This window comes from Ceratotherium simum, chromosome 21 (genome assembly GCF_057802395.1).
Source record: "Ceratotherium simum simum isolate JZ-2026a chromosome 21, ASM5780239v1, whole genome shotgun sequence".
NCBI classification, from domain to species: Eukaryota; Metazoa; Chordata; class Mammalia; order Perissodactyla; family Rhinocerotidae; genus Ceratotherium; species Ceratotherium simum.
In genome coordinates, this window is record NC_141920.1 from 27,826,170 (window position 1) to 27,851,043 (window position 24,874).

Consider the following 24,874-nt stretch of genomic DNA (forward strand, 5'->3'; position numbering starts at 1 on the left):
AAATACCCCTCTCTGATGAAAGAGAGACAGAGTTCCCCCTTTCTGCCTCTGGATGTGGCTGTGTGAGGAGTCAACGCTACAGACCGTGGCAGTCATCTTGGGACCATGAAGGGAGGAGCTTAATGGACAGGCGGACAAGCTGAGAACAGTGGGGCGAGGACTGAAGTAACCTTGGCTCCAGGTGACTCCACTGAGGCTCATCAACCAACCTGAGACACCCTACCCCTGGGCTTGCTGTGGTGTGAGGTAACAAAATTCTGCATGTTTAAAGACACTTGTAGCTGGATTTTCTAATATTTATACAATGGATATACTAAAGAACAGAAGCAGGGCAGTGTGAGAGGCGTGGGACAGACAGCACCGGATAACTAGGCGCTAGATGGATCCAGTGAGGGGGCTTCAGGTCTCAGTGTGGAGGTCTCCTCTTCTGGAGAGCCTCTGCATGCCCCGCCAGAGGCCGTGTTAGATACTCCCTCTGTGCTTGCTCCCATTCTGGCTCCTCCCACAGCACAGTGCACTGTGACCAAGCCGCCGGAGGCTGGGGCCTGGGCAGAGGGTGGCTGTGCGTGAACACAGCCAGATGAATCAATGAGCAGAAGGAAACCAGGCTGGAGACACAGGAGAGCTCGGAGGAGGAAGAGGTATGGGGGCAGGAGCTAAGGGTGGGTGCGACCACAACAGGGACCGGGAGGGGAAGGGCTATTGGGGCAGAGGCAGAGGGGCTCCCTCACTTACATTTTATTGGTGCCTCAAAGGACTTGGCCACTGTCACCATCACATTGGTGCCAAATACCTAGAAGGAGAAGAGAGGAGTCTGGAGGGAGGTGAGGGCCAGTGGGAAGCTTGGCTGTCCTCAGCCTCTTCGATGTGCTGCTCCCTGAGATCTGCAGGGAGGGAGGCAGGGAGCCGTGAGGGGCTCCAGGGCAGATGTGAAGTTGAGGTCAGGTGGCCACTGATACTGGTCACATGGACACTTCACGGGGCTCCTGGTTCTGGGTAACAAAGAGGGGCAATTCGAAGGAGTGGGAAAAGGCCTCTGATGGCCGTGGCTGGGCACCCTATGTTTGTTCAGGGCCCAGCCCCTCCCAAGAGACAAAGTCCTCCAGCATCCCCCACTGAAGTGGAGAAGAGGCTGCCTGAGGCCTGGGAAAGGGCGCCTGCGTCAGGCTGACCTCGATCCCTCACCGACGCCTCTCGGAGTGAGGTGGCAGGTCCCTCAGCCCAGGGCTGGTGTGAGCCAGAGCACACTGTCAACAGCAGCCTCTGTCCTCAGAGATCCGTGCGTTGGTGGGGCCCACTCATCAGCATTAACCATCCCTGCCTGAACTTCTCTGAGTCTTAGTTTGCTTGTGGGGAGACACAGGATAAAGAAGACCCCCGCTAGGGCCACCGTGAGGAGGACCTGAGGATGGCCGGAAGCCACCGGGAACAGGGTGGGCTCTGAGCAAGTGTCACAGATGAGGGCACCTGGCCAGGAGAGGACCTGCTCTGGGGTCCTGGCTTCCAGGCCAAGGCCGTCGCCCTCCATCAGCTGACCGCCGGTCCGGTTGGAGAGACGGGAGAAGGCAGGCACATGCACAGGCGTGCAGCGGTGGGCATCCGTGGTGCCCCTGCCCGACTCACCCAGAAGACATCGTAGATGAAGAGCCCGCCCAGCAGGATGCAGCCAGTGCTGACGTTGTTTAGGTGCAGCAGCTCCACCCCATTAAGGGAGAAGGCCAGGCCAAAGAGGTTGTTGGCAATCCAGTGCTGGGAAAGGAGGGGGTGAGATCAGCCTGCTGCGCTGCCCACTACCCCTGTCCTCTCCAGCACCTTCCCCACCCCGGCCCAGCCCTGGCTCCTTACCTTCCTCAGCAGGTACCAGACGCCAACGATGCTGCTCAGGCCCAGGCACACCAGGTCCTTGGTGTCAAACTCATAATTGATGATCTCTGGGCAGAGAGGCCGGGTAAGTCCACTCCCCGGGGCGGGGCTGCCCCTCCCACCTGTCAGCCCCTGGACGGAGGAGGGCATGGCTGTGGGCACTGTCAGAGGCTCACAGGCCAGGGGTGCTCACTGGAGCCACCCCCAGCCCCTCCAATTTCCTGTCGGAGGGAACGGAGGCCCAGAGAGAACACAGGCCTGAGGCAGGCTCAGTGGGAGGGGGTCTGTGATGCTGGAAGCACAGGGTCCATGCTGGGTGACCTTGGGGGAGGCAGCTCGCTCTCTGAGCTTCAGTTCCCTCATCTGTAAAAATGGGACCCCAGCACCTCCCTGATAGGGCTGCTGTGGGGAGCAAGTGAGATGGCTCTTACAAAGCACTCAGCACAGTGCCTGGCACAGAGCTGGTGCTCAACCATTGCCAGCTGCCACTGAGCCCAGCTCTTTAGCAAGGCCCCAGTTCATTCAGGAATCTTTCTACTCTGCCACCAAAGGGATCAAGAAGGTTGCTGGCAGCCCTGCGTCACTAGCAGAGGAGGAAGAGCAGGAGGAAGAAGGTAAGAGACGGAGAGCTGGAGAAAAGCTGGAGAGAGTCCCTGAGGCTGCTCTTGTGGGGAGCCCTGATGTCAGACCCACTCTCCATCACTTCCAAGTCTCCTAATAAGGAAGCCCAGAGAGGTGGTGGAGCTTGCCCAGGGTCACCGAGCACAGCTATTTCTTTCAGATTCCAGAGCGCAGCAGACTGCTGGTTAGCCCCGACTTCTGTTCCCTCCTTTGTGGTAACGGCACTCTGATGATTTTTAACTGGACATGACGCCACCTAGCTCACGGCCACATTTTCCAGCTTCCCCTGCCACTAAATGGGCCTGTGACACAGCTGTTCCCATTCCCTCTGATGGGACTGTGGAGTGACGGTGCACCATCCCAGACCCGAGGGTCACCCGAGTGTGCAGAGCATGAGATAGATGGAGCCTGGGACCCTGAAGACTTGTGGTGCAAGCTTAGTTTTTTCTCTTAATCTCAACAACCATTTACTGGGCACAGATGCACTAGAGATGCAAAAAGAGACGCATATAAAATTGCTGCTCTCTAGGGACAAGGCAGAGTGTGCTGGGCACCTTCACAATGAGCACGACCTTCACGAGCCCAAACTTTTACACAAGAGAGAAATACCTTCCATTTGGTCAAGCCATTGATGATCTTGTTAGAGCATTTGAACCCATACCCTAAGTAACCTCCACAGCCCAGGCTTTCCCCAATTCTCCTGAGTTTTCATTTTTTTTTTTAATTAATTAATTAATTTTTTTTCCCCCAAAGCCTCAGTAGATAGTTGTATGTCATAGTTGCACAGCCTTCTAGTTGCTGTATGTGGGACGCAGCCTCAGCATGGCCGGAGAAGCAGTGCGCCGGTGCGCGCCTGGGATCCGAACCCCGGGCCGCCAGCAGCAGAGCGCAAGCACTTAACCGCTAAGCCACGGGGCAGGCCCTGAGTTTTCATTTTTCTAAAAGCCGTGGAACCTGTTTCAAATCTTAGGTGGGGCAGTAATCACACTAAAAATAGAGAAAAATAGCTACAATGGCCAACTGTTACTGAGCGCTCACTACGAGCCAGGCAGTGTGCAGATGCTTTCCACTTGTCACTGACTCGCAGTCCTAACAACATGCCCATAAGGGAGGTACTAGATTTTAATGTTCATTTTACAGATGGGAAAAAAAAAAAAAAAAAAAACCCCAACAAAAACACCCAAGGCTCAGAGAGGTAAAGGCGTTCACCCAGAGTCCCACGTCTAGGTGGTGGCAGAACTGGGCCATGAACCCAGGCATTGGGATTCCAGAGCCCCCCTTTTCCATCACTTGCTCTACTGAAGAGCCCCAACATCTGAGGGACAAAGGGGAGCAGAGATGGATGACACCCGAGGCAGGGGAAGGCGGGCAGCACTGACCTTCCTTGTTCTCCCCAGAGCCCTGCGTGAAGAGCAGCTGGTACTGTCGATTTGGGAAGTTGGCTGGAAAAAACTTATTCATGAAGGGGCTAGAAGGAAAGACAAAGCAGGTTGGCAAACAGAGCCCCCACGGACAATCACAGCCACAACACCACCCCACGCGGGAGCCCATTGACAGCTGTTACCTCTTGACACCCTCACTGCTGCCCAGAATAGGCAGGTATTCTTGGGCCCATTATACAGATGTGGAAACAGAGGCCCTCATTGGGTAAGTGCTGCCCAGGGTCACACAGGGAGCCAATACCTGAGCTGAGACTCGAACCCAGGTGTCTGGACTCCTGGTGTCTCCGTACTACCTCTTGGTTATCACCCAAGAAACAGAAAGCAGAGGCAGACTTCCACATAAAATGCAGTTTTCAGGAGAGCAATGGATTCCAGAGTCCGGTTCACGTGCCGTCTGTATGAGTCCCTTGGTCAAGAATGCATATTCCTGGACTCCTACCCCGACCTAGTCAGTCAGATGACTGAGGGCTACCCCACTCCAGGACTTGTCAGGCCTGAGAGTTTTACAAACTGACTGGACTTGATCAGCTAGATGAAGCACAGCCCCTCGGGTGGGAGCACCCTCTCCTCCCATTCACTCCTTTCGCAAGGCCTCTGTTGCTCAGGATGGCCCATCTCTGGAAGCATTCTCTCCGATTACCAGCATACTCTACTTCCTGGCCAGGCAGGAAGAGACTTTCTTTTCTGGATCCCCTTCAGAGCAAGATTAGCAAATCAGCGCTCTTGGCCCAGCCTGGTCCTGAAGGCGGCAATATTGTGGACTGGCTACAAGCTTGGGTGGCCCCGCCTGAAGCCTGCTCTGCCACAAGCCAGCCGTGTGGCCCTGGGGGAGCCACCTTAGTGGCTCAGTCTCCACAGCTGTATGTGGCGATAATAACAGCGCCTCTCTCAGAGGGTTGCTGTGAAGGCAGGGCAGCAGCTTAGCCCAGCACTGGACCCACAACAGGGACCTAAGAACTGCAGGCTTCCGTCATCACTGGCGCTTGTCCGGAGCCTGAGCTCGAGAGCATTCGGCAACACCAGCTTGGACTGACGACGACTAACGAGGTGGGCAGATCCAGGATGGTGCTCCCAACTGTAGGTAAACTGAGGCAGGCCAAGAGGTACCTGGGGCACAGCGGTAAAGGCAAGGAAAAGGGAGCTCTCTAAGACCCTGGGGCTGGAGGAAGATGTGGATTCAAGAACCATCTCCTGGCCTCAGCTTCCCCACCTGTCAAAGAGCCAATCCCTCTCAGGCTGCAGGGCTGTGGCATGAATGATGAGAGGGCTTTGTGAATAGAGGCGGCACGGCCACAGGATGGAACTGGGAGTGGGCTTCCACAGCAGGGCTGAGGAGGTGGGAGGCAGAAGCTGGGGTGGATGAGGCTGGAAGCTAGTTCCACCTCAGTTTACCGAATCCCTTCCAGGGGAGTCTGAAGCCAGTGTGGGTGTGCCGAGGCAGGGAGAGGGCCTGAGGAGCTAAGCCCATCACACCAGCCTGGCCTCTTCCTTAGAAGCTTGATGCTGTTAGCTTCTCAACCAGCAGAGTGCAGTGGTTAAGAGCATGGACTCTGGAGCCAGACGTCCTGGGTTCAAATCCCAGCTCTGCCACTTATTAGCTGTGCAACCTTGGGAAAGTTACTTGACTGTTCCATGCAACTGTTTCCTCATTTGGAACACTACAACATTTCTCATAGGGTTATCAAGAAGATTAAATGAATGTTTGGTACTCTGTAAGATTAACTGCAGCTTCAACTTCAAGTAGGAAGTCTCTAGACTGATGTCTGTTATCCTGAGAAAAGAGGGGCTGCTGGATAACACAAGGCAAGAGGCAAGGAGCCTGGCTGGGGTGAGCCTGAACTCGAGGGCAGGGCTCTGTCTCATCACCTTCACCCCTCCTTGCCAGGCCTATGCCTAGGCAGCAGCTGGCAGGTGCCTGCCGAGCGCCTCTGAATGCAGCCTTTCGCAGCAGGCAGAGATTCCTTCCAGCCCTCGATGGCTCACGTCAAACCTAAAGGTCACTGCTTCCTGCTGGGAAACCACATCCCGGTGCCTTTCTCCCCTGCGGGTGGAAGCAAGGGTCAGTGAAACTGGGGATGTGGCCTCCCCCAGGTGGCAGATTTTGGCCTCATGGGTCTTTTCTCCTCTAAAGGTCAGCTGGGTGGGATGGGAGCTCAGAGGTGATAAAAATAAGCCGCGGTTCCCTTGGCAGGAAGGAGTCTGGCATGGGCTCGGGTCTTGGTGATTGCACAGGATGAGGCAGGCTGCGGTCCCTACCTTCCCCTAACACCCCCAGCTGCGGTTTCTTCCCAGAGAGGCCTGAGGTGGGCTGGGGACGGTGGAGGGGGTGGAAGGAATCCCACAAGAACCTCCACTGGCCTGCGGCTCCGCTCCTACAGCCTTTCAGCAGGCCTGTCCTCTGCAATCCTTAGGAGACCACAGGCTCCCTGGGAGAGGGAGGCCAGCCCACCCTCTTGAGGCTCCCTCTTCCCCTTTGCCAAAACTGGAAACAAAACTGGTCGTGGAGTCAGACAGAACTGGGCTCAAAACCTCACTCTGCCCCCACCAGCTGTGAATCCTGGTGGTCACAGAACCCTTGAGCCTCAATTTCTGTCTCAAACCTTTAGACCTTGTTGTTCGGATCCTGAGGAAGGTTTGACTCTTAAGTTTGTAGGTGTAAACAGCTCATCAAAATCCTAACAACAACGTAGACTTTCTCTGAGAAAGTATTTAAGGAAACATTTTATTGAAGAAGTATTATTTAATTCTTAGATCAATTTTCTAAACAGCATGATTAAATTATGCCCTCCCCCTCTTTTGCTAAACTTATTTTCATCCGATTCAGTTCTTTTCCATGTAAATTTTATAGTAACGACTTCTTTCATCCCATAGTTTTTGGTCCATGTCAAATTCTTGAGGGGATAGCTCTGACTCCCTATGGTGAGCACCCCTTCTGCCCACGGCCATCCATTATTTTTATAAGGTCTAATTTTCCCAGGTCAAATTTTGTGCTCTAAGTTTTAGCAAGAAAATGATTCTTCTGTAAACTTTTGGTCACTAACAAATTTTACCACGTATAGTTTTAGTTGTTGTTGGTTCTGTTTTCTGTTGATAATTTCTATCAGTAAAAATTATGAATTGGTTAAAAGACAGACAGACAACTGTTTCTTGGCTAATCCACGAGAAATTTGGGACAATATTCCTGAGTTCTTGTTTTAAAAGGAAAAAAAATGTCTTTGGTGTTAAAAATGATGCAGGTTCAAAACACCTTGCTTGGGGGATGGAGATCCCTTTTGCAGGGTTGTTGAGATAAAGCGAAATAATCAATTGCTCACTCAGTACATGGCCTAACAGTGGCTTTCAAAATATATTGGGTTCTTGTGCTCTGAGGTGGGGTTTGGGCTGTGGGGAGGACTGGGGGTCTCAAGTCTCTCATGTATGCTGGGGTGGGATGAGCTAGAGCTGGGGGGATCCTAATCAGCATTGGAAAGGAAGGGCCCCAGTGTCTGGAAGTGACTGTCCCACCCCATCCCCGGTCCACTAGGAAAGGAGAGGTCTGTCCTTTGATGAAGGATGACTGGGTCTGCCAGTCTCTTGCCAGGTCCAAGTCACCCAGGTTCTCTGGGTCTTCATTTCTGAGGATGGGGGGCTGGACTAGAATTCTCCCAAGGTGGCTAGAACAAGATTCTGTGGATGAAGGGTGGGTGTATTGAAGACAACAATGAACTCAGTCAAAAGACCAGAGTTCAAGTCCCAGCTGTGTGACCTCAGGCCAGCCACTCAACTCACGGTGTGCTGGGCACTGTGCTCTAGGCAGGTTATAGACGTGGCTCACCTGATCCTGCTCACGCCGCTACGAGGACGTGCTCCTGGTATCTCCATTTTACAGGTGAAGAAACTGAGGCTCGGAGAGCCTGAGTAACTTACGCACATCACAGAGCAGAAGAGCCAGGCCTGGGGTCCAGGCTGTCTGCCTCTTGAACCCACCTCTTGATTACCATGCTACCATGCTGCCCTGCCAGCTTGATGACAGCAACGAGGTCAAACTTAGTGCAGCTTTCAATGCCTTCTGTGAGCAGATCCTGCTCTTTCTCTCTAGCTTTCTCTCTGACTACTCTGGGAAGATCCTGACTGTGCCCTCAACATGCACAGACCTTCCAGCTCCTGGCCTGGCCTCTCCCTCCTTCGTGCCTCTTCCAGGTTTCCTACCCTTCAAAGCTCAGTCCAAGTTGTGTTCCTTCCCTCTGGGAATTTTCCCTGGTTTGCTGGCTGCCTCATGGACTATCAGTGGTTCTCAGCCTGAGGCTGAACCACCTCAAGAGGCCAGAAGGAAATAGGCTGCGACGCTTCTGTAGTCACAAGTTAAGGGATGGGCTAGGGGAACAACTCCCATCTGGTAAGCAGGGCTAAAGATTTCAAATGTTTACAAGGCATGGAGAACTGGCCTGTCCAAATCGCCAACAGCAGCCCCACCCAAGGATCATTGGCCTAGATCCTTCATCCCCATTGAACGGACACAAGCATGTGGCAATCTGAGCAGGGTGACAGTGGGAAGAGGATGGGCTCTGGGGCCACACAGACCTGGGTTTGAATCTTGGCTCTGCTGCATATCAGCTGTGTGATCCTAGCAAATTTTGTAACCTCTCTGAGCTTCAGTTTCTGAATGTAAAACAGGATTAAAAGCAAAAGCTAACCTTATAAGGTTACCTGGCAGGTTTACAGAGTAACAGCAACAACAACAATAGTTAACAGTTATTGAACATGTTACGGCCAGATACTGTGCTAAAAGCTTGCCACATGACCCATAAAGAAGGTACTATCATTTTCTTCCACATTCAAGCGAAGAAATTGAGGCCAGAGAGATTAAGTAACTTGCCCAAGTCACAAGGCTATTAAGTGGCAGAGGTGGATGCAAAGTCAGGTAGTCAAATTCCAGAGCTGCACTCACTTCTCACTCTACTGCCCGTCTCTCACTAGGAAATGAGACCACATGCGAGAAGCCTCACTTGGCACGGCAGGCTACACCACCTGGCAGGTGGCATTGGCGCTACTCACCTCAGTACTGTGACAACTAGCATGACATTACTGTTCACAAATGACTTTCCCAATCGGATACTCTTATCACTCCCTGTAAGGAAACTGTGGCCCAGAGAGGTTATGGTTCTGGTTCTAGGTCACCCACAGTGTGACACAGGGCAAAGATTCCCTTGGGTTTTACAGCCAGGATTCAAACCTGGCTCTGAATGACGCCAAAGGTCATGTTCTCATCCAAGACCCTGTTCTGGCTCCTGAGAAAGCTGCTTCAAGTGTTGCAGAGATGCCTTCTGACCTGATGGTGTGGGACAGGGCCAGGATTCCCAGTACGAAGAAATACATGGACAGCAAGAGGTTGATGTATTCCTGGGAGAATATCTGAGGCAGAAATACAAAGAGAAACAGGCAGTCAGGGTTGCTGGTGGCTATGAAGAAACCAGAGTCCCCGCTTCTCTTCTAGGGGTTGGTCTCACCCCTCTGGAGTTGGGGAATGGTGTCAGGAAGAATCTCAGACAGTCCTAGGGACCTTCCAGTTTCTGCAGCTATGGAGAAAAAGGAAGGAACCTCAGGCCCCCAGATGCAGCTCCCAAAGGAGTCTGTAGGCTGGGCTTGGTGGCTCTAATATCTGGAGATGGGCAACGTTATGTTTGTACCCAGAGTCCTGCATGGGAATCATGGGGGAGGGGAGTCTGAAGTTCAGAGCCCCAAGAGAGCCATCTGAACCTCAGAATGATGCACTCTGCCAGGTTTCTGTCTCCTTGCTCAGAAACCTAGGGAGCCCCCTACAGTGGCCACCAAGGCCCTGAGCACGCTGGTCACAAGTCTCCTGTGCCCCGCTCCACTCTCCACATCACGCTCTTCTGGATGACTCCTCCCACAGTGATGGCTGGAGGCATGGACAGCAGGTCCTGATAGCTGCTTCCTGGTCTTATTATCGTCATGTGAAACTGAGAAATGTTTTCCCTCACAGTGCTCCAAAGTGTCACATGTTGTTAACTCTGGGCTTTGGGAAGGCTATGCCACATCACTCCACATTCACTGCATCATCTTCTGGATTTGTTATTGCGAGGGTCTCTAACTGGGAGGGAATAATGTGCTGCTGTGTGGGGCGTAGGGACCTTGGCCATTCTCAAGTAGGGCTGTTCCGGAACGTGTTTCCCCTGCTTAAAGCCTCTTAGCAGCTTCCCTCTGCTCTCACAAGCTTGAGGCCCACACCCTCACCTACCCTGGACTCTCAGGCCCTCATGGCGACCCCTGCAGACCTCCTCAGCCGCAGCTCATTCCTGTTCTACGTGCTGCGGCCACACTGGCCCCCCCTCCCGCCCACAGGCAGTTGTACGCATTCTTCTGCTGCCCGGGATCTCTCCTCTCCACCTAGGGCCCCCTCCTCATCCTTCCGCTCTCAGCTCAGAGCAGCTTTCCCTGACACGACCACCCCCTCATGAATTCAGCTCATGTTACTGACTGCCTACTAAGCGCAGTGCATCGTGCCAAACTCTGGGGATACAGCCAGGAATAAGGCAGAAGAGTGCCTGCCCTCATGTGTCCGTGAGGGAGAAAGGATCTCAAAAGAAATGAATATGCAATACATTGTCAGGTGGCGACGGGCGCTGGGGAGAAAAGCAAAGCAAGGCGAGGAGATGGAGAGAGGGGGAGAGCCTCCTAACGGGAGGACACTCGCTCACTTAAGAGTAGAAACCTTAACGCCAGAAGGGAGCAGCTGTGAGGACACTGAGGGAAGCCCATCTGAGGCAGGGGGAAGGGTGAGAGCAAAGGTCCTGAGGCAAGCGCACGCTAATGTGTGCAGGGAACAGTGAAGGCCTGTGAGGCTGGAGCTGAGGGCGAAAAGGGAGAGTGTCAGGAGACGAGGCTGGGAAGGCAAGACAGAGACAAACCCTATGGTGTCAAGAAAAAGGTGTTAGCTTTATCTGTGTGAGCCAGGCTGGTAGTGGAGGGCTGAGGGCCAGGTTGTGACGTGATCTGATGGCCTGAGAGGATCCTTCTGCTGCTGTGCGGCAGACAGACTCCACAGGGCAAAAGTGGAAGGAGACAGCCCAGTGAGGAGGGCACTGCATAATCCAGAGGAGGGGGGGTGGTGCCTTGGGCTGGGGGATGGAGGGAAGTGAGGAGCAGTGCTCAGATCCCAGATTTGTTCTGGAACTGGAGATGCAGGATGTGCCGAGGGGCTGGCTATGAGGGCTGAGAGAAGGAGCAGGGAGAAGGATGACTCCCAGGGTTTTTGGCTGAACAGCAAGGTGGATGAAGGTGCTGAGGTCGGGGGCCTGGGCAGGAGCAGGGCTTCACTCTAGTCTGGTTTTTCTGTGCTTTCCTGGTGCTACAGACCTTGCCTTCACAGCACGTCCTAGGACTGTAACTTCACATTTATCTATGGGATTATTTGATGGGTGTCTGTCTCCACCACTTAATAAGACGCTCCTTGAGGGTAGGGATGGGTCAGCTGTTTTTCTCACTCCAGTGTCCTGAGCACCTAGCACAGGACCTGGTGCACAGCTGGCACTCAATAAATGTTTGTAGACTGACTGAATGGATGAGCAAATCAGTGGCCTGTAATGTGAATGCTATAAGAAAAACTCCTGGGAACACAGCATGTGGACTGGGTTTTCCTTATGAAGATGTGGTGTACCTCTCAGAGTGTTTTTCAATGTTGGCCCTTGGGAAAAATGTCTCTCTGGCTGTACCTTTGAGCTTCTGGTGGCTTGACTATGTGGACTATGAATTGTGCACCAAGTCTCACTTTCTTTGTGCTTCAACTGCTAGAAAGTCAGAGTCACACCTATGTCAGAGACATTTCTGGCAAGGGTACAAGTCTTTAGAGTTTAGAACATGGGGTCTGGGTCTGGTCCTTACCCAAAGCTTCATTGTTTTAGCCTATTTTAATTTTCTCCTTCACTCCAATTTCTTCCTTTATTTTTCTTATGCTGTTGGATTTAATTTGTATAAGCTGCCTCAAAGCAATCAGTTTTAAATGAGGTAGGATAAAGTAAATTTTGTGATTTTGAGAAATGTTACAAACTCTAGCGCCCCCCTCAAGAGGAGAGGAGGAAAGGGGCTGAGTGAGAGCCACTGTTAAGCAAACCAACCAATCAACCAGCTGTCAGTCCGGAGTTCAGAGGGACCTGGTGGCCGTGCTGTCCAGGCAGCTGCTTTTCAGAACTCTCAACGTGGACACTCTAGAGACATGGGGAAGCTGTGTGCCGTGTCCTCTGGCACAAGGCAGGCTGGGGCTTACCTGCCTGGAGAGGAGGACAGGCTGAGCAACAGGAAGCTGGTGCCTTAAACAAAAATGTTCACACTCTCTGCTGCCAGAAATTCCTTTTGGGAATCTCAGCTAAGGATGGAATCCTAAATACTAAAATATAAGAAGGTCTTGAGCCAAGGGCCTGGGTGTGTATTCCTAGCACTTTATTTTAGTTTTTTTTTTTGTGAGGAGGACTAGCCCTGAGCTAACATCCGATGCCAATCCTCCCCTTTTTTTCTTGAGGAAGACTGGCCCTGGGCTAACATCCGTGCCCATCTTCCTCTACTTCATATGGGACGCCACCACAGCACGGCTTAATAAGCGGTGCGTTGGTGCGCACCCGGGATCAGAACCTGCGAACCCTGGGCCGCCTCAGCAGAGCACGCGCACTTAACCGCTGCGCCACCGGGCGGCCCCCCTAGCACCTTTAGCACAGCAGAGACTTGAGAAACATCTGCCAAAAGCCAAGCTGGAGGCAATGGGCTAGATGTACAGAGCCACAGAGAGATCTCAGAAGCATAGGGGAGAGGAAAAGGAAACAGAGGGCCACGTATTGCACTGTTCTGTTTACAGAAACTAGACTTACTCAATACACACAGATACATTAACACCATATATTTTATAAGGAGACACACACATCTAAGGACATAAAACACATTAGAACAGGTGCCTCTGGCAGAAAGGGAAATAGATGTGGGAAATGGAGGTGGGCATTAGGGGTGAAGAGGGAGAAAGAAACAAAGGGGGTCTGGCATGGACTGATGACGGTGTGCTATGAACCAAAGTGTTTGATACATTCGACTTTTCACCTGAGGTCCAGGAAGAAAAGAAAAAGAAATGTGAATTCCTAATGTTATTTGATACACTCTTATTTATGAGAGTCAAAATCAGGATGATTTTTTCTGTTTAAAGTGAGAGAGATGCTGTAAGTCAACCGTGGTGTATCTGCTTGTGGGGATATCCTGAAATCATTAAAAAGAGTGGTTCTGATTCAACAATGGGGGAGCGATGGGACAGGAAACAGGCATTAAAAATTATTTTTTTGACTCATTTACAGACCGGTAAAAATAAAGAATTCTGATGCTACTCAATGCAGGTGAGAGTACAGGGGAGCCAGCACTCTCTGTTGGAGGGAATGTAAATTGGTATGATCTTTTTGGAGGGATTTGGCACTATCTGTCCAAATTACAAGTGGAGATGCTATTTGACCTGGTAATCCTACTGCAGACATACCTGAAAATATGTGCATGTGCCAAGATATATACCAGAAGATGTTCATGGCAGCAGTGCTATAATACCCCACCACTAAATACCCCTCAGGGGCACGTCTGTAAAGCAGAACCAGGAGTAGCCGTTAAAAAAGACAAGCTGGAGGGGTCGGCCTGGTGGCGTAGTGGTTAAGTTCACGTGCTCCGCTTCGGCAGCCCAGGGTTCGCGGGTTCGGATCCCAGGCACGGACCTAAGCACTGCTTGTCAAGCCATGCTGTGGCGGTGTCCCATATAAAGCAGAGGAAGATGGGCACAGATGTTAGCCCAGGGCCAATCGTCCTCAGCAAAAAGAGGAGGATTGGCAACAGATGTTAGCTCAGGGCTAATCTTCCTCACCAAAAAAAAAAAAAAAAAAAAACCAAAAAACAAAAAAACTCCATGCTAAGAACTACATGTTTGATACATATATTTGTTTTTAAAAAAAAATTTTTTTTAGATTTTTTATTTATTTATTTTTTCCCCCCCAAAGCCCCAGTAGATAGTTGTATGTCATAGCTGCACATCCTTCTAGTTGCTGTACGTGGGATGCGGCCTCAGCATGGCCCGAAAAGCAGTGCCTCAGTGCGCGCCCGGGGTCTGAACCTGGGCCGCCAGCAGCGGAGCACGCGCACTTAACCGCTAAGCCACGGGGCCGGCCCTGTTTTTAAACTTTAACATAAACGTAGATCTATGCATAATAGAAAGGTTCATAAGAAACTATATTGGAGAGAGGATTATGGCTCATTTGCACCTTCCCTTAGGTTGAAAACTGTTTTTAACCATGTACTTATATTTTTAAAATGTAAATTAAAAGTCATCCTTGAGGAATTTTCAATGACCAAGAAAAAAGTGCTTGTGATGCACTGTTAAAAAAAATAAATAAAAAGATGCAACACTGTTATAATATGATTATGTTAAAAATATGCTTATTAAAAGCCTGAAAGGAGGTATGTCAAAATGTTAAGTGATTATCTCTGTGTATTTTTCCCTCTCTTGACATTTTTCCCTCCGAGTTTTTGCATATATTACTTTTATAATCAGAAAATCCCACGTTATATTAAAAGAAAGTTTAAGGAGAGTTTGTAGTAATATGAGGAAATGCTTCTGATGTTATTCATGTGAAGTGGAAAAGCAGCTACAGAACCGAATGCACCACATGGTCACAGCCACGGAGAAACCACGCACGGGGAGGAACAGCGGAAGGACACACCTCAACAGGGAGTCTGTGATTGTCTCTGGTAGTGGGGTTTTGGAGGACTGCTGTTTTTCCCTTTTTACCTTTCTGTGTTTTCCAGGTTTTCAACACTGAGTCTGTGTAACTTTTATTGGGAAAATAAACCTCGATAAATTAAAAAAAAAAAAAAAAAAAAAGCAATTAGTATGGTAGAGGTATGTCTGAGACACAAGCTATACCCCATCCCAACATAAATGGTACAATGAAACCAAATTGGTACCATGAAAACAAAACAAAAAGCTACATGGAGAAAAGAAATAAAGACTGGCGGGAAAGAATCCCCAACACCAACAGTGGTCGTCTCTGGGTAGTGGGTCTACGGGTGAATTTGTACTATTTTTTCCTGCTCTTTATTTTCTATAAATGAACATGCATGTCTCCTGTGATGGGAAAAATAAAACAAAATGAAATAAAGTTATTTAAACCGAATGACACAACAGGTGGAAGAGGACTTACTTTGAAAAAGAGGTAGAGCCCCAAGAGCGTGCAGCTGGCGATGATGGGGAAGCGGGCAGCGTCCCGGCTGGTGATGGTCTCGGGCATGTCCGAGGCGTTCTGGAGAGAGAAGAAAGGTGCCTACTGAGCAGGGGTGTGGTCTGCCTCCAGGGACTGGATACGGTGAGAATGTGATGCACCAAGAGCTCATTCACCTCCTTCTCCCCCTCTGTGCCCGGTTCACTCAGGTGCCTCAGGGGTTTCCGTGTTTTCCTGACTCAAGGCTGCTCCCTCTGCCAGGGATGGTGCTCAGCCCACCCTAGGGCAACATGCTCTGATCTGGCCATTTTGCCATTGAGGAGATCTGGACCCCGACAGGGACAGTCTGGGGAGGAGACAGCGCACGTGGCATAGCTGGGGAGGGGAGTTATGGCGGAGGCAGTTATCGCATGTGATAACTGAAAGTAAAAATCCTGGAAACTAGTGACAACAGAGTGGTTCTAGACTTCATGAGAACTATTTCCAATTTTCTTATGGATTAGCTGAGAGGTAAATAGGATTAATCTTTCATCTAGTAGGTGGTGAATACTGAGTGGAAATCAACCAACCACAAACAAAACTGACAATGGCTGACACTGCACATGGGAAGACGCCAACTGCAAGGAGAAGCAAATCAGGACAGAACTTAAATTTTAAGAAACGTGAGTGGGAAAGTTGAATCTGGTAAGAGTAAAAGCTACAATTAAATTTACAATGGCAGACGTTATAGTTGGCAAGAATGTGATCTGGGTAAAGAGCTGACAGGATAAATATTTACATGAAAAAGAACTGAATGTAATAAAAAAAATTTCAATATTATAAAAAGGGAAAAAGTTGGAAGTGGAATAACAATGCAACACAGGAATTAAATTAGCTTCATAGAATTCATGCCAAAAACTTTCAAATGAAAATACATCAACAGTAGCACAATTCTGGTTTAAATTTCTTTTTTTAAATTAATTTCACTTGTTTCTTTTTTTTTTTCTTTTTGCTGGGAAAGATTCACTCTCAGCTAATGTCTGTTGCCAATCTTCCTCTCTCTCTTTTTTCCCTCCCCAAAGCCCCAGTACATAGTTGTATATTCTAGTTGTAAGTCCTTCTAGTTTTTCTATGTGAGCCACCACCATAGCATGGCTACTGACAGATGAGTGGTGTGGTTCTGCACCCGGGAACTGAACCCAGGCCACCGCAGCAGAGCGCGCCGAACTTTAACTGCTAGCCCATCAGGGCTGGCTCAATTCTGGTTTAAATTTATATTAAAAAACACAGAGTCAAAAGCTTTGAGGATCATGATGCTCTCTATGCCCTCTCTCTGCTAGGCAAAAATCCTTAGTTCTCAACAATGCAGCCAATATCAATGACATGGAGTTTTTCCAGATTTCCCCATTGGGGTAAACCTACTCCCCAACTGCAATTCCCATCACATTTTATATGTCTAATTCTATTCTATATCATAGCTACCAAAAGTCCTAGCAATGCTGGATTAGATTTCCGTGCATGCCAAAGTGAAGTGCTCTCTACGAGAGCCATAGGCTCATCACCACGACCACGTCCATCCTGTGAATAAGGCACCAGCATCCCTGGGACAAGGGATCACGTTCAGCTGCAGACTCTCACTAACATTTTGGCTGACAGCTGCCTCTTAAAAATCAATAGGACAAAACATGCTAAGGGGGAAGCTGCCTGGAGAGGGCAGATTTTGGCTCAGGGAGGCCTCGTGCCCCAGGGTGGAAGACTGCAGAAGGGGAAGGAGATGGGGGCATTCGGCAGTGAGCCCACGAAATGATCACCAGGAGATGGAGATGTGGGGAATGGGATGTGCATAGGCCATCGGTTTGAGTACAGACTGGTCCAGCCTTTTGGGGAGGACAACTTGGCAGGATGCATCAAATCGTAATTTGCACATGCCCAAGGATGTGAAGATAAGATTCACAGATCAGGAACTACAAATGGCTCTTAATCATAGGAAAAAGTGCTCATCCTCACTCTTAATGAGAAGCTCAAATTAAAGTACACTGAGATTCCATTTTTCATCTATTAGAATGGCAAAAATCCACACATCTGATAACATACTGAGCCGGTGCGGCTGTGGGGAAGCAGGCGCTGACCTGCAGTGCTGGCAGGAGGGTAAATCCATCTTGCTGCAGAGAGTACTTTGGCGATACATGTCAAATTCACAAACGCATATACCCTTTCACCAAGCAATTCCACCCCTGGGAATTCTTCCTACAGATATAATTCACACATAAGCAAAATGATGCATATAAAGTGTATCCAAGGTATTCATCGCTCTATTAATGGCTTGCTGGGTGACTGAGGCAAATCATTTGCTTTTTGAGCCTAAGTTTACTCATCTGTCAAACGGGATGATAATATCTAGCTTTACTTACCTCTCAAAGGGCCAAGAGGCTTCAATCAAATAAGATATGGGATGCAAAAGAGCCTGGTGAAGTACAGTGACTGTATGAGGAGCTGTGATTATCAGGGAGAGGCAAGCAGGGAGGCCCGTAACCAAACCCCAACATATGCACGGCTGAGGCGGCCCAGACACAGGGCTGGAGGGCAGACCCTCCCCTCTGGAGCGCCCAGAGGCAGCTCTGTGTGAGTCACTCTTGGGTAGCTTTGCTGGGAGATGGGGGAGGGTGGGTGAGCAATACTGACACTGAGAGGCAGGGTTATCTTCCTTCTCTCTTCTCTCCCAGCCCCTGGTTTCTGCCTTGGGAGGGAGTGTGCTGCGGGGCTTGGGAAAGTTTCCTCGTCCCCTCCGTGTACCTCCACAAATTCAACATACTTCCTGTGAAGCAGCAGTGTAAGCACAAAAATGAATTATAAATAACATATACTATAATATATATATTATATAATAACATACCTAATACATAAACTATAAATTAAAATAAATCTCCTGACCTTGAACAGTTCACAGGCAGGTAGGCCAAGATCTTGACATGTAAACAGAATATCACGACACAGTGTGACAAGTGACAAAATAGAGACATGGACACTGGTGTGACACACGGTATGAGTCTCGAGAGGGCTCTGGTGTCAGAAAGCCCAGCCTGACTCCTGGCTCTGCTTCCTCCCAGTGATGCAGCCTTGGGAAAGTTATTTTCTCTCTCAGAGCCTCGAGTTCCTTAGCTGTCAAGTGAGTTGTCAGGATTCTGTGACTCTTCCATGGAAGTACTCAGTGTGGTGCTTTGAGTACTTCACTCAAGCTGAAATAAACTATTTGCGTCATTATTATGTATGAGAGACTCATGAGAAAGCAGACAGGACACCACGTCTGCAGGGAAGAAGGGGAGTATTAGAGGTAGTTAGAGCAGATGCCACTTAAGCAAGGCCTTGAAGGTCAACACAGGGTCTGGTATGTAGCAGGAGCCAGATACATGCAGACTGAGCTGAGGAGTTGCTGTGTGTACAAGGAAGGGAAGCACTTACCAGGCAGAGGGACCTGCAGGTGCAGAGCACACAGGTGTGAGAGTACACACGGGGCTCTGGCGTCACCTGCAAACCCATGCTATGGCTCATTTCCACATATTCCTTTCAATTCAGCCCAGTATCCTGGGCCGGAAGAGGCTTAATACTATGTGATGGCAAACCAAGGTTGGACAGATGCTCCACTACACAGAGGAATCTGGTCTCCTCTGTGGGTGACTGTTATAAATATCTCATGCTGCAATGCTGAGTCAGAATGGGAGACCAGAAACCTGACTGACAATAACAGTAGTAAGGACAACATTTACCGAGAGCTTTCTAGGTGCCGAGCACTCTTCTAGGTGCTTTACATGATTTCACCCTCACAAAAACCTCCACGAAGCAGGTACTTTTAATAGCTCCATTTTATAGATGAGGAAACTGAGGCTCAGAGAGGTGAAGTAACTTGCTTATGGTCACACAGCTGGCACGTGGCAAAGCCAGGATTCCAACTGAGGCAGTCTGGTTCCAAAGCCCAAACTCTTGGCCACTAATCCCTAGACGACCTCTACCTTTCCTATCTGGAAATTTCTGTTGGAAAATTGTGCTCAGGGAGCCTGCGACCTTTCTGAGGAACAGAATCCTGAAGGCAAGAAAACAGTTAATCTTCATGGTTACAAAAATACTAAAAGTTGTTAGAATTCCCTACCAATTCAATTTGGATTGTTTAACCAGATGCTCTTAAGCAAATGCAATAGCTCCTGGAACACAAAGCATGATTAGAGAGTGGGGGGAAAAGCTGACACAAATAGCAAAAATAAATTTAGCTTCCAGTGACATTCTGGATGTTCAGTTATAAGGGCGGAAGCAAAAGCAGTGAGGGAAGACAGATGCCCAGCTCCCAGCCATTGGCTCAGCGCGAGCTCTGGGAGTACTGCTTCCAGGCCATGCCCCAGAAAGGATGCAGAACTTGTGGACCATTCTGTTACTCTGTCGCTCCAGCTGGGGACCCCAGGGTCCCCTCCCCCTACCACCACTTTCACTCACTCGCCTCGCCACAATTCCGCTTCCTAAGCATTTCTTGAACTGACCCCCACTCCAATCCTTTGGCCCCACTGCAGTCTTCATATCCACCTCACCAGCCTCCTTCCTGTTTTCCCTCCCACCCCTCACCTACCCCGCCAAGAGCTTGTTCTGAAGCCTAGACCTGACTGTATCACATACCTGCTCAAAAACCACTGGAGAATGGACTACTCAGCAGCCATTACACAGGAATCAAGGTTGCTGCTGGTGGGAGTGTAAACTGATTCAACCTCTGTGGTGGATAATTTGGTAAAATCTACCTAAATCAAACATGCACACAGCCTTTGAGCCAGCAAATCAGTTTTGACGAATTTATCGTAGAAATACACAGACAAATATGAAATAACAAATGTATAAGGAGACTAATGTCAGCAGGTGTAACAGCCAAAGACTGACAGCAGTCTAAATGACCAGTGGAGGACTCTAAGTCAAGGGTTCTCACACTTGAGCACACATTAGAATTGCCACGAGGGCTCGTGAAAACAGACTGCTGGGCCTACCTCGAGTTTTTGATTCAGAATGTGCATTTCTAACAAGTTCCCAGGTGATGCTGCTGCTGTTGCTGGTCCAAGGATTGCACTCTGAGAACCACTGCTCAAAACACACTGTGGGGTACAGGTGGGACACCATACAGCCGTTAAAGAAGACCACGACCATTCCCAATGTACTGACATATTTGATCTCCAACAGGTATTTGGCAAAAAAAGCAAGGTGCAAAAAAGTGTATACACACGCACACACACATATATACATACATATATATATAACAAATTATAACAGTTATATAGCAAAAATGGGGGAAAGCATATGCGTATTTATTTACAAAGGCACAGAATCTCTCAGATAGTTATCCAAGAAACAGGTAAAACGGGCTGCCTCTGGGGAGGGAAACTGGGCAGCTGGGGTGGGAGGGAGACTTTCCGTGGGCACCCCTCTGTACTTCTGGAATTCTATACCATGGGTATGCATTACCTACCCTCCCCTCCATAAACCAATGAGGTAGAGCTACATGTATTGACATAGGAAAATGACCAAGACATATTCTTAAAAAAAAAAAAAAATCAAGTTGCAGAGCAATACGTACTGTAAAATATCATTTTTGTAAAAATAAACTTATACATGCATATACACACAGGTACATACATAATATGTCTGCATACACACAGAAGAAGTTCTGGAAGGTTACACACCAAACAGCTAACTGGGTTACATCCAAGGAGTGGTACTGAGGAGGCTTTTCCTTTATATTTCTGCATTGCTGGAATCTTCTACAAGTGCAAGCGTGTAGTAATTTTGTTAACTATGAAGATTAACAGCTGCGTTGCCTTCAGGATTCTGTACCTTAGAAAGGCTGCAGGCTCCCTGAGCATCTTCTTGTTGCTGCATCCCAGCCCCTGTGCAGGGCTCACGTCACCCTACTCACTGCCTCCCTGAATACACCCTGTGGTCCCATGCCTCCCTCTCTTCCTGTGCTGCCTGCTGACCTCTCCCCCACACATGCAAAGACAGTTGCTGCCTCCTCCAGGAAGTATATCAGAATTCAGGTTAGTTGGCTGGTCACACATCCATTTCTCCTTGGTGACTGAGCTCTGTGAGGACAAGCCTCGGCCTTCTTTGTCGCTGCATCCCTGGTACCCAGCCCGGGGCCTGGCACAGAGCAGGCGCCCAGTCCAGCTGGCTGAGGGGCTCCTCTGAGTTACAGGCCATGGGCCTCCGAAGCAGTCTTCAGTACAGCTATTGCTCGGGCTGGGATCTGCTCCCTTCTGGGAATGCAGGTCTGACACGGATGGGCACTGCGCTACGATCGCTCCTCCCAACACGCTCCTGGATGCTCCACCTTCTCCCCAGGATTTCACAATGCGCCCTGCCTGTTATGGACGACTTGGCCCCAGGGAGAGAATTCTGTCCTCACATGCCCTCTCTCAGCTGGCTTTAGGGTCTAACATGGGTGGGAAATCAAAACTCCTGGGCCCCCACACTTTTCTCTCTCCTTGCCAAATGACCAGGGACGTACGACTCAGGGTAGAAAAAGGGAGTTGTCTGGCTTGTCCTTGTCCTTTCCCTAGGCCAAAAAGCCACTTGTATGGGTCTTTAGGGCACCTGTACCACGGAGAGAGCCCTGGACTAGGACACCTGGTTCTGCCCCTCACTGGCAGAAGGATCTTGAGAAGTCATTTCCTTGACCCTCAGTTTCTTTCCCTGTACAATGCGGATAAAAAACTGGCTCACGGGCCGGCCCCGTGGCTTAGCAGTTAAGTGCGCGTGCTCCGCTACTGGCGGCCTGGGGTTCGGATCCCAGGTGCGCACCGACGCACTGCTTCTCCGGCCATGCTGAGGCCATGTCCCACATACAGCAACCAGAAGGATGTGCCACTATGACATACAACTATCTACTGGGGCTTTGGGGAAAAAAAAAAGGAGGAGGATTGGCAATAGATGTTAGCTCAGAGCCGGTCTTCCTCAGCAAAAAGAGCAGGATTAGCATGGATGTTAGCTCAGCGCTGAGCTTCCTCACAAAAAAAAAAACCAAAAAAACTGGCTCAGCCTGCCACACTCAGTTGCTGTGAGAATCAAAGAGGGTGAAGGCTGTGTAAACTTTAGAATATCCTGGTTGTTCATGGTGGGGGCCTACTAAGGATCAGGCCGTTTACAATTTGACACACAGTCTACCAGCCCCCGGCCCTGCAGGAGACACTCGGGGGAGGTATTCAGCGGCTACAGTGGATCTACAGCTCTCTTCTATCCATGCCCTCTGCCCCAGCCACACCAGACCTTCCACCATCTCCTGAACTGCCTTGTGCCTCTGCCTACCTGGTCTCCTCTGCCTAGAAGGTCTTCTGGCTGAAATTCTGCTTCTACATCAAGGCTAAGCCCACCTCCAGCACAAAGCCGCCCTGCCCTGCCCAGGTGCGCGCAATCTTTCTCCTGAAACCCACGGCACCACCTGTATTACAATCACAGTTATTCCTCCCTCATCCAGATACCCCAACTCCTCGGTGACAGGACTCTGACCCACTCATCTCTGAAGCATCCCCCGACCCTAGACAACAGTGGAGGTTTAGGAAATTCTGTTGTCTGGAAGGTGTTTTCTGAAGAGATTAGTGATCCATGTGCAGAAGGTGCCAAGGAGAATTATTTAGTTTTGGGGGCCCCTCAGGTCAAGCTGCTCAGCTCACGCCATGGTGCCTTTTACCTCCTCTGTCCTGGTCTATTTCAGAACTTCTCTCTGCACCAAGAGTCTGCCTGAAAAGCACGGTAGGGAAGCTGAAGGCCTGAACTCTGCTTAGAAGAGGCAGAAGAGGAAGGCAAATGAGGTCACCTTAGCAATGCCTGACTACCCTCCTTTGCGTCTGACCACAGAGGGAGCCAGCAGTGAGTTCTCTGATCCTGGGGAAGGACGGTGGCAGGCCTCGGCCACTGCTCAAGTTGGGTAGTGTTTTGCGAACCCGGATTTGAGCAGTTTCAAAAGTGGCAGCTGCTTTGTGGCCTGCCCTCTTTGGGTAATACAGCTTCCGCTTAGGTTCAACTTCAGGTTTGGGAGGGGAAGGAGCAGGGAGCTGCAGATCAGGAGGTTGTGGAGGAGGGGAGAGGGTGCCAGGAAGTGAGAAGCCATTGGTACAATGGGCTACAGAGGCTTAATATAGGGAAGAAGAGTGGAGGGAGGAAGTCAGGAGGTGGAAGGTGCTGGGGTCCTCTTGGGTATCGAAAGGGGACAGATGTTGAGGAAGGCCAGGGATGGGGTCTGACCCAGTCTCAAAAGAGAGGCCAACAGCAGCTCAGTTACTCAGCAGGTAAGCCCAATTTGGTGGAGGAACTGTCTTAGGGGGCAGAGGGAGAAAAGCTACTTTGAGGTAGGATCAGGGTCTGGGTGGGTACAGAGTCAAGGGTTAGGAACAGGGTCTGGGCTCAGGCTAGGGCAGGTCCAAGGTTGGGTGGTGGTCAGTGAGAGGAAATCAGAAAAATAAGGGGCCTATACCTGGTTAAAAAGAGAGGCACCAAGGTGCTGGGTTCTGAGGGGCTGGCTGACTGGAATTGGTTCCAAAAAGTGATGCAAAAACCTGAGGCCTGAGCTGGGGCTCTATTCCTGGCTTAATTTTCTTGAGGTGGGGCAAGGGCCTCATCTCAGGGTTTAAGAGAGCACACGATGGGTCACAGATTCCAGCTGGACAGGCGTCAGAGTCTAGGGATGGGCCTGGATGCTAGAATTTGCCCTGGGGTGGGGTGAGGCAGGGCTCCTGACGGAGGAATGTCATGAGCTTGTACCATTCAGGAGTTGTCAGGCCCAGTACCCCATCAGGTCAGACTGGGGTTGACCCAGAGCCCAGAATGGGGCGACTGTCCCAGATGGGATGAGCAGCGAGAGCTGAAGGTGGGGCTAGTATGGCCGGGTCCAAGAGACTCAGAACAATTAGCCCGAACAGCAGTGTGAGGGGCAGCTGACAGTGTTCCCAGAAAGAAGCACAGAGGGAGGGATGTGTCACGGTCCGATAGGGGGTAGAAACCAGCCCCTATTTGAGGAAGGTGTCAGTATCCGGTTCGCGGGTCGGTGCCCAGATCCCGGGGCACCGAAGGCCAGGGTCGTGGGCCCAGGGTGGGGAAATGGTAGCGTTTAGTGTGGGAAGGGTCAGTGTCCGGGGAGAGGAGGTGTCTGTCCCGTCTCGGGCGGGCGTGTCAGCCGTGTCCCGGGTGGGAGGTGGAAAGCGCCCGGTTTTGCCGCTGACCCTACCTTGCCGCGGGCGCAGCGCACGGAGCGCAGGGCGCCGAAGAAGATGGGCAGCAGCGCCATGAGCAGGAGGCTGCCGTAGGCCAGCGCGATGCCCTCGGGCGTGGAAGGCGGCCGCGTCTTGCCGTTGGCTGGGCCGCCTGCCTCGGCGCTGCCGTTAAGCGGGTCGCTGAGGGCCGAGTCCATGGCGAGGCTGCGCTCGGGGGTCGGACTCCCGCTCTGGCTGCTGCACCAGAGACGCAGGAGGGGAGACGGACGCTTCAGGGAAAGCCACGTTCCCCTAAAGAAACAGGAAGTGACGTTCCTCCCTTGCCGGCGCGCGTCGCGCACGCGTGCGCGTTCACGTCTCCCCGCCCGCGCGCCCTCTAGCGGTAGCGGAGGGGCGGGCGGCCGGTTGCTAAGCAACTTGCTGGCGGTCGCGAAAGGAACACTGGGTCGCTGCGGTGGGCGTCCATCCCGAGGGAGACCAGAGGACCCCGTTCCTCAGTTCTAGTTGACCT

The 24,874-nt window shown here is 50.6% G+C and overlaps 1 protein-coding gene across 6 annotated transcripts in view; it reads right to left on the reverse strand.

Moving 5' to 3' along the window:
• Window positions 1-24,664, reverse strand: part of HM13 (histocompatibility minor 13) — a 39,970-nt gene extending 15,306 nt beyond the window's left edge. Inside the window, exons 1-8 of one of the 6 annotated variants that reach the window (XM_087445450.1) lie at window positions 24,378-24,664; window positions 15,137-15,235; window positions 14,657-14,785; window positions 9,235-9,317; window positions 3,864-3,952; window positions 1,846-1,985; window positions 1,624-1,749; window positions 736-793 (exon numbers count right to left, since the gene is read on the reverse strand). In XM_087445450.1, the coding sequence (XP_087301576.1) occupies window positions 736-793; window positions 1,624-1,749; window positions 1,846-1,985; window positions 3,864-3,952; window positions 9,235-9,317; window positions 14,657-14,785; window positions 15,137-15,235; window positions 24,378-24,560 (907 nt within the window). In that variant the 5' untranslated portion in view covers window positions 24,561-24,664. The remainder of the gene's footprint in view (window positions 1-735; window positions 794-1,623; window positions 1,750-1,845; window positions 1,986-3,863; window positions 3,953-9,234; window positions 9,318-14,656; window positions 14,786-15,136; window positions 15,236-24,377) is intronic. The other 5 variants (XM_087445452.1, XM_087445451.1, XM_004442501.3 and 2 more) reach the window with 5 other exon arrangements.
• Window positions 24,665-24,874: the final 210 nt, after the last annotated feature.